The following is a 10,000-nucleotide window of genomic DNA, read 5'->3' as shown; positions in this document are numbered from 1 at the left end:
TTATTCTTTACTGTATTTGTCTGCTTGTACACACACATACACACACCATCCCACCTCGTCAGTACAGTAGCTTGCCAGACCTGCCTGCCAGTTAGCCGTTGGCCTTTTGTTATTATGTCATGACTGAGGCAATAGCTGACAGAAAGCACTCCTACACGCTATACTTTTACCTGGAAGACGAGTTTTGACAAGTGGAAATCTGAGAACTGGCAGGAGACACCGGCGTACATGTCACGCACGTGCTCACACACACACACACGCACAGACATCTTTGCAAACACAAAACTCACTGCATAAACCTTACTAAACATCCGTCACTTTTTACAATGTCTGACAGGGTGTTTGCCCACACAGCACTCACGGATACAAACATGTTGTATTCAATAGATTTTCTTCAACAGCGCTTTACCCAGGAGACAAGTTACAGTACAAACTTGTTTTCACCTTTGATTACGACATGATTTAAGCACTTTGGTTTAACTGCCGACTGCAGCCGCCTACCTTTTTTACTCTCTAATAAATTATTTAATAGTCGGCTGAGTGCACAGCATGAATGTTCTAACACAAGGGTTTTTTATTGAAGGCTCTGGGGTGCAGTTTGATTTCTGGAAGGGGTCTTGGAACTCGCTCTACTGTATGTAACCCCTTTTCACTTGATCTCTTTCGCCCTTTAGCTCTCTCTCCCACTAGATGTCTCTCTCCTTATGATAACTGGATGCCAACCAGAACACAAGTCGCTCCACTGCTTCTTCTATTTTAGGTTCGGATTGAATGGCAACTGGCCAACAAATGGAAAGATAACCAGGTTTCTATGGTTATTAATAGTCAGCGTATTCCCCCTCTGCTGCTTCCAAGACAGTGGAAGCTGCAACCTGCAAACACACACACACACACACACACACACACACACACACACACACACACACACACACACACACAAACTCTTTCTTTCTCTTGTTCTGAAACAATGTCAGAGTCAGTGTGAATTTTAAGTGGATCCCCTACTTATTTTTGTTGCCAACGTCGAACAAGTAAAAAGGAAACAATAAGTAGAGAGAAGAGGATGTTTGCTGCACGGGGATGTTTTGCCAAGTAATTTGGAGCCATTTCAAGCCCTACCTGGTGCTGCCGTGCCATCCGACTATTGCTATTTTAGTTACGTATTGTTGCATAATTCATCGAATTCTTTGTTACATATTTTTCCAAATCAGGCACTCGAGGTTGATTAGAGGAGGTTTATTTTGAGACTCGTGTTGGTTACAAAAGGTTGGCAGGCAAGGCGGTTCAGTGTAAAGACCTTTTACTTAAATAATTATTTATACCCTGGTTTGTCTTTTTCCTTTTCAGAGTGTCTTTAGTTCAAATCAAGGTCAGGATCCAAGCATGGCTTCCTCCTCCTTTTTTTTTTTTAAATGAAAGAAGCGTGGGAATGTTTCCAGTATTGAATTTCAGAAAGACATACGGGACGCAGACTTCACTCCCAAGAAAAAGTATTCTGCCTTTAAATTTAGCCTGAGAGAACTTTTAATTAAACCAGAACGAAAATCATAATATTTTCAAGATAAGTCTGGTTTATTTTCTGCTTTTCGTCTAGACCTTTCATAAAGTCTTACTGACAAAAATCATGGCAGTATCCAACCCTGGCAGTAACCCTGGTGATTTGTATTCCTCTGTGCCACAGAGCTCCAGTGTGGACCTTAAACTGAAACACATACATCCACCACACAGACGCACTGTATTGGTTCCTTCATTACGCTGAACATTGGTTCCTCAGACACCATCCTGCTGAATTTTTAATGAGCATTTTCAGTAGGAAAATTGGGATTACGGTTTGGTGCTACATCGAAAGCGACATATCTTGCCAAAATGTACCTTATCAACTAGATCTACTACTGATTTATGCATCACCAAACAACTTTGCACAAACGTTCCCTGATATTAGAGCATGGTTTGCTTACGTGTGGACTGTAGTAACCTCTGATGATTGGACTTTGACAACCTCGGCTCATTCCTCTCTCCAATAATGTGTTACCAACTGAGTTAGTTATTAGAAAAAGCTTTCATTCATTTATATCAACAAATAACTGAATATCTAGAATGGGCTGTGTGGTTAAAAAAAAAGTTTCCAAGACTTTCTAAATGTTGATTAAGCTAATCTTCGATATTAGGATTTCTCTGAACAGAAAAAGGGTATGATACTAGTGACATTCTTCTTCCTATGAAAATCCCATGAAAACTCCTAAATCAACAATAAATTGATCTAACAGTATTTTATGTGGATCAAAAACTATTCAAACATATCAGTGAACCACACAAGTGCCCTGTCTGACTTGCTCCTTCATTATGATGAACCTGGGTGTCATTTTTTTGTCAATCCAAGTATTGTCCTGCTGCTATAAAGACTTGCCTTTGCACCAAATCCACAGCAAGAAATAGTGTCCAATGTTTACATTTATTATTTAGCCTACTGTTCAACCAAACTATAAACATCTGAACTGTTTTCAAAGATTTACAAATAACAATAAAATCACTAAGCGTTAAAAGATTCAATGTTTCAGCCATTTTCCACAGATCCTAAATAACAATCGGTAACACATTTCAACATTCAGAAGCAACAGTCTGTCCCTCTTTAAAAGCTAAAATCCTAAATCCTTGGCCCCAGACAGACTGAGGCTCAAACTGTCCTGCTCTCTGTGTCCTTTGTTGGGCAATCACATGGCGAGCCACCCAAACATCAGCAGCAGGAGAAGATGTTTTGAGGAGAAAAAGACTTTCCTCAGTGCCAGAGTTCGCCTTGTACTCGCTGTGACACAATCCGCCTCCCTGTTTACCAGATAACAAACTCACTGCAGGAACACACTCGTGATGGTTTGGATTGGGTGTGAATGCATGATGGGTATGATTTGCGCTTTTTCAAACAACTTATTTGATCGTTAACACTATGTTCAACGCAGCATGTCTATATATTTATTTTCATCTCCTCTGATTCCCTTATCTTCTTCATCTCATTCGTTCTCTCCAAGTGTTCCTCTTCCTCCCCTCCCTTCTCTTGTTCTTTAAGTTGTTTTCTTTTAACAAGGCCACATATGGTCTACAAAGAATATTGCATCAGCAGCTGTCCCTTCACTGCTTCCTCTCTCTCCGCAGCAGACATGGTGGACACGCAGCAACTCCTCTCCTGGCCTGTTAGTTTCAGTCTGAGCGCCGTGGACCTGTCAGAGCTGGACGACAGCTCCCACTCCCTTGACATGAAGCATTTGTCCACGTTAGACTACGCCTCCATCTCCTCCTCCTCCATCCAGTCCTCCCTGTCTCCCCCGCTCGTATCCTCCATCTCCTCTGCCTGTGGCGCCTATGACCCCAGCCCGCCGCAACACGAAGAACAACTGACCAACATGGACTACACAAACATGCACAGCTACAGGATGGAGGCTGACACGCACAGTGAGTACAGTCTGTGTCGTGAACCAGGGATAATTCACTGACACGCACAGTGAGTACAGTCTGTGTCGTGAACCAGGGATAATTCAAATCATCCAGTTTCTTCATGCTTATTAAATGCTAATTAAGCTTAGCAGCAAAGTTTCACTTGCAGAAGTTTCAGAAACTGAGTGGGCATAGAAACGTTTTAATGTGAAAACACTTGCAATACACATAACAGGCACAACATTTACAGAGTTTGTGAAAGTATTCATTTGTACCTGTGCTTAAACATGAGAACAGTGATGGCCAATTTAGTGCTATGTTTAAATAGCACCAAACATGAATATTGAAATAAGAGGTGAAGTAATGAAGTTTACATTTTCCGTTTGTCTGCCTACTTTTTTTTTTTTGCTGTCAGATTTGATAAAGCTTGAGCCGGAGTCGCCGCCGCAGTACTCTGACAGTCCCGTGTTCTCCAAGATCACGGACGAAACGTCGGCGTCAGCGCTAAACATCGAGTGTCGTGTGTGTGGAGACAAAGCTTCGGGGTTTCACTATGGCGTCCACGCCTGTGAGGGCTGTAAGGTAGGACTGAAATAAATCTGATGTAGACATGATAATGAGATGTATAAACAAGTGTTTAAAACAGTTGATTACATCATACTATGGTGGCAACTAGTAACTATATTGATTCTCAAATAATCTGTAGATTATTTTCACAATCAAACAGGTTCCCTTTGATTTTTTATGTAGTTCAACTGCAAACATTCTCTATACTAAAAGAAAAAGAAATGTGCCATTCTGTCGACTTCAGCTCAATATTCTACTTCACACTGAGCAGACTTCCTCTTTGCTTTTCGAGGCTACAGATATCTCCTACTTGAGAATATATTATGCAGTATGTCAGGGTCATTTTACCGTTAGCATAGCTTGACTGTCAGAATTGATGTTAAGTTTTCAAAGGAATTGTTTGGACAAAATCATCACTTTTTTGTCTTTATTTCTTCCTTTCCTTAGAAATTCTGGCTAGATGCTTATTATGGCTTATATTGTAGTGCACAGCAGTGGACAGCTGCTCTCAATGCGCACAATGAAAAAGAAATGCCCCCCTATATTTTTTTTTATGCCAGGAATTTGCTTTGCTTGTAACACATTTGACTGCAGATGGTTAAGTTTTGTTTCTATGCCAGTCTTTCATTTTCTGTCACCATGTGTCACTCTCGGGTGAAACGTGTTGATGGAATAAATAATTCTGTAATGCATTTTTTTCCTCTTTTTGAAGTCTGACGATCTAACCACAAGCCCCATACACTTTCCACTCTGCGCGGGCTCAGCACAGGCTTTTGCTTCTGCAGCTCATAAGCTCTGTGTGTGTTGTCTGTCAGGGTATAAATAACTAATAGAGTGTGGGGGAAGTTTCACACATATTTCCACTTTCTTTGAAACTCTGAGGGGTAATAAGAAGAGGAGCTATTGTATGGTGACATGTTAGAAAAAATGACTCGGTATGCTTTTCTTTTGTTTACTGTAGTTTCAAGAAGTTTTTGAGTTTTCAAGAAGACTGAATTTATTCAGATAAGTTGGTATTAAAGCTACTATACACACTGTGTTTATTTCACCCTTCAAACTTTTTTTGCAGGATTAGAAAATTCACCTCTAAACCTAAGAGTTTTAAAAGAAAAATGTATATTTGGTCCAATTAGATGACTTAATACAAATTTTGATTTAGCATTAATTATTAACATAATATTAATAAAAAGGTTCACAATAAAACCTCTACAAAACCTTGACAGTCACCACTTTCTGAAGTAACTCAATGCAGAACATGAACTACGTTACTCAATGATATTGTCTTTTGTTATTTTTGTCAGAAATGCCATGAAAAGACCCAAAACAACCTTAGTGATACTTAAAAGTACTGTCTGTGCAGCCAAAGCCTGATATATCTAATCCCTCCAAAGATTGTTAGAAACACACCAGTGAACCAGTGACATGTTCTTTATTACCAAGAACACTGGCACTGAGGTTTATTTTGACTCTATATCACATACACATAAACAACAAGCAATAAGACTCCCTCCAACAATTATTTTTTTATATTTTATAACCTGCCCCGCAGCATCTTTTTTAATTTTTACAAATAAAATCATGCTGTTGACAAAAAACAAGAGTCTATGACATAAAATAAGAAAAATCGGTTTCAGTTTATGAGATCGTTATTCGAGATTTTAACACTGATATGTGAGATTACATGCCAATTTTTCAGATCAATTAAAGAAAGAAAAAATGGTGGGGGTATTTATTTGTGTTTATGTATGACCTCAGAGATGTGGGCACTTACTACACTCTTCCCTTGGTCAGCTTCGATATATTTTAACTTTTTCCTGTGTGAATGTGAAAGTTTGTTGAAAATAAGTGAAATACAGAATGTATCTAGGCTTATTATACAATACTACTATAAACAACCACTAAGCCCTCACTGTGACCATAGGCATGAACCAGCACCTATCTGACACTGTCAAAACTGTTAGATTTAATACAAGTCACAAGGCTCTTAGTCTCAGTCACACTGTACCTCAGAGGCTGGGACAAGGTAAGGTACAGCGGCCATTGTTCTGCTCGAGTCCCAGGGGAGACTCACCAGAAGAGGGGGTCAGCCAAGCAGGCAAACACTTAATTGTTTCAGCAAACATTCTTTATTGAGGTGGAGCCTTGACCCCCTTTGACTTCCTTCTTCTTTAAATAACCTACAAATAAAAGAGGAACATCTGTGGATCATAGGAATGCAGATGCCAAACACCCCAGCTTTCACGTATTTGAATCAAAGAAGCATACAATTCAATTCTTCTCAGGTTTTTCTATTCATCCCTCCATTTACTCTCTTAGTCAGTGTAGACAAACACCACAGCCGTCAATAAACCTGTGTGTAGGAGTGTGTTGGCAGGTTGACCATTGCTACATAGTTACTAGCTGAGATAAGCTCGAGTCTTATGGCTCCTTTGGTCCTAAGGTTGAAAACACACAAATCCACCCTGAAACACAATCTGCTTTAAAACGCACTCGTGGGCAGAGTGATTGACTTCCTCGCAGATTAGAAACAGCCAGGTATCTAATCTGCATCTATCCGCCAATAGATGCTCTGTGGAGCACCTACACAAACCACAAACTTAAATCAGATGATGCTTTATTATTGTGTATAATTAAGGCACACGCAATGCTAGGGAAAACGGTGTTCCTTACCTATCTCTATCCATGTCTTATTTGCCATCAAAAATAGTCTATTAATCCTATTTTTGTATAATTTTTATCCGACTCAGTTTGATTAAAAGCAGCAAAATTAACAAAGAGCAAATGCTTCACAAAGTGTGATATTTTTACTGAAACTCTCTGAACTAATTGTCTCTCTTCTCTTGCCTCTAGGGTTTCTTCAGACGCACTATCAGGTTAAAGTTGGTGTACGATCATTGTGATCTTCACTGTCGCATTCACAAGAAGTCCCGCAACAAATGCCAATACTGTCGCTTCCAGAAGTGCCTCAATGTCGGCATGTCACACAACGGTAAGATGTTCATACTGTCACACACTTACACCTCAGTGTTCAATCACAGTATGTACGATGTGCTTGATCCGTACGGAGATAAACAAACAAAGCTTTACTACGAGAAGAGATCTAAAGTTCAGGTTCTGTGTATTCAGGTGTTTTTATTTTCTAGCACCCTCATTTACGCTCACTATAAATGAGCAGACGTAGCTCAAAAAGCAAGACCTTCTTTGAAATTGTGTCTCAGGAAACAACTTCTTGCAGACCAACTCCTTTGATGCCCTCTAAAAGCGAGAGATACACCTTCACCACACTGCTGCCCATGTTGGTCTTTGAGGTGTGATGGTAATATATGCAGCATCAGCAGGTACACCACTGCTGTATATGTTGCTTGTTGCTTCCGCTTTGGCTTTCGACCCGTATCGTATGATTCAGTTCCCAGCACTCCTGCCATGTACCTGCCAGCCCCAAAGGCATTATTGAAAATGAAATACGGTAAAAGCTAACTGTTCTAGTTAATGTGCAGTTTCTCTGAACATATTATTGTCACAGTATTAAAAAGTGTGCTGAATTTGCCAGGATAAAATGCCTTTTTGTTCCCCAACAAATATTTCTCCTTAAAATACCATAAGATTTAAATTCAAAGATTTTCCTTAAATACTTAAATACTATTTTCCTTAAAGCTTAAAAAAGAGGTACAGTACAGCTTGCCATTCACAAACAATTGCTATGATCATTTTTAAATGATTACAAAACAGGTTTCCACACAAACTGATAACATCATTTGTAAATGTGTCCAATCAAATGAAATGAGCACATCGTTTTCATCTATAAACTCCAGATCAGGGTAGAGATGCACAGAATACAGCCTGAGTCCTAGTAACTGCACAACAGGATGGTAACACAGTTCATTTGTTTGAACTTATTTGAACTTTGCCCTCTGCACTGCCTGACAAGCTGAAGTTTTCAGAAAACATCCCCCTGTCAGTTCAAGAGAAATCACATACTGTACATACAACTCATTTATTTGCCATCATTGTGACAGTGCACTTGTAGTTTTGTTTTGTTAGCATTTGATGGCCACATTGACTGGCACGACTGTAGCATGTTTTGATATGAAGGACTGGGCCTCTGCAGGTGAGTTTCAGCACAGACCTGCGACTGTGTGGGTGTGCACAGGTTGCACTTGATTGACCTGACTCTCCCAGACTGAACCTGTTAGGGAGGGACAACTTGAAACGTTCCCTCTTTTGATATATGAACTTTATGACCTATGAAAATTCTGAGCATAGTGGAGCTCAATTTAAATCTTAAAGTCTCTAAGTAAAAGTTTGGTAGAACCCTTTTGGTGGGGACCCTCCTATTTCCTTACTGCTGCTTGACTCTTGCAGCCTGTCTGAGATTGTTTTCATGGAGTGCGTTAGTTTTGAGAAAGGGCTTTCCAGTGAGAGCTTTTTACAAGGAATTGTTGGTAGTGTGATCCCTAATGTTAGCCATGAATTGCTTTTGCTTGTAGGGAGGTATTATCTCATCTCATGGTGGTGGTAATACTGCATTGCTTGCTTCCTCGGGCAAACATGTTAGTTTGTTTGTCTTTCAAGCTGACCTTAAGGCTAGGTGACTGGTCCACACATACCCGGCGCCAGAACAAATCTACAGAGAGGGCATAAGATTTTCATGGGAGGGCACACAAAACCGGCATGTGCCCCGGCCAGTGTCGACGCCAGAGATATTCTTTTAGGGGTGCTGTGGGATAGCTTGACGTTTCATAGAGGGTGCTCAAACATGTAGGGTTTCCCATTAATGTACCGGCGCTACAGTGGAATGTTCTACCGGCGGCAACACTCCCCACACAAATACACAAGGTACCCGCGACTTTTACAATGAAGGCTCGATAATCAGCTCACGACATATAGGTAAGCAGGGGTAAAGTGCTATTTTTGGGGGTAGGACCTATCCTCCTCTAGGGGGGTCCGGGGGCAAGCTCCCCCGGGAAGATTTGTTTTTAAATATTGAATCTGGTGCACTTTGAGAGCAAAATGAAGAGATCTATGGATACATCTCTCAAAACCCATATGAAACAGAACTGTAAACAGATTTTCTATTTCTTTATGGATATTTTACAAATCACTCCCCTTTTAAACTATATTCTTGTTTTAGAGACTAGATGATATACCTACTGTATGTCAAGTATTTCCTACTTGTATTTCATTTATTACTCTTATATTACTATCTGACATCACATACATCGTAGCATTAAAGTTCACACTTCATTTATAATTCTAAAAAAAAATTATATATATTTTTTTTCATTTTATATAAATAATAAAAAACTTGTTTATTGGGGAGTGCAGGAATGTCAAATGGGAGGGCCTGACCCTCCCACAGCGCCGGGTCTAGGTCCACATTTCAAAGGCTTACACACTGTCAGGCTGTGTGGGCGTTATAATCTGCATATACAGCTCCACAATGGATGTTAATCCACACATCGTCAGCCCAGTTTAGCACATTATTTCTAGTTTAAATATACAGTTTGTTGGATGAATACAGATTATCCATTCTTAACTTTACACTTGCTTTGCATCTAAAGTGAGCTTATTTCTTTCCCCATATTTGATCCTATTCTATATTCTAGATGGAAATGTATTTTGCTATAATAGGGTAATGGGTTCATACTAGAAACTAAATTAGTTAGTTTCTTCCTGCCGCTTTATCTCTCCCTGACCCTCCTTCTCTTATATCACGCTACTGTTATTTCATAAGGTACAGCCGGTTCTTTGAAAGTTTGCTCTGTGTGGGTTTTTAATTTATCAATGATTGTCATCTGAGAGTACATAGACCACAACTGATTTCTCCAAGCTGCTGTGTCACCGCTGTGGCTGGTTGCCAGTTTGTGATAGGGCAACTTTAGTTTGTATTCATTTGCTTAAGGTGTGCATTCATCTCACAGTCAGCATTACACAATCACATAGCATTAGAAGCTGGGCACGGGCTTCAATGGAAGATAATTAATGACTTCCTCTAACAGTAAAAAAA

General features: G+C 39.9%; 1 protein-coding gene across 1 annotated transcript in view; it reads left to right on the top strand.

The window, feature by feature from the left end:
* pparg (peroxisome proliferator-activated receptor gamma) overlaps positions 1-10,000 on the top strand; it is a 26,342-nt gene that overhangs the window by 11,522 nt on the left and 4,820 nt on the right. Inside the window, exons 2-5 of the mRNA XM_079680575.1 lie at positions 3,148-3,444; positions 3,842-4,008; positions 6,844-7,161; positions 7,212-7,301. Coding sequence (XP_079536701.1) covers positions 3,148-3,444; positions 3,842-4,008; positions 6,844-7,161; positions 7,212-7,301 — 872 coding nt within the window. The remainder of the gene's footprint in view (positions 1-3,147; positions 3,445-3,841; positions 4,009-6,843; positions 7,162-7,211; positions 7,302-10,000) is intronic.

This window comes from Notothenia rossii (assembly GCF_949606895.1).
Source record: "Notothenia rossii genome assembly, chromosome: 5".
Lineage (NCBI taxonomy): Eukaryota > Metazoa > Chordata > Actinopteri > Perciformes > Nototheniidae > Notothenia > Notothenia rossii.
This window is presented reverse-complemented; position numbering and strand designations above follow the sequence as displayed.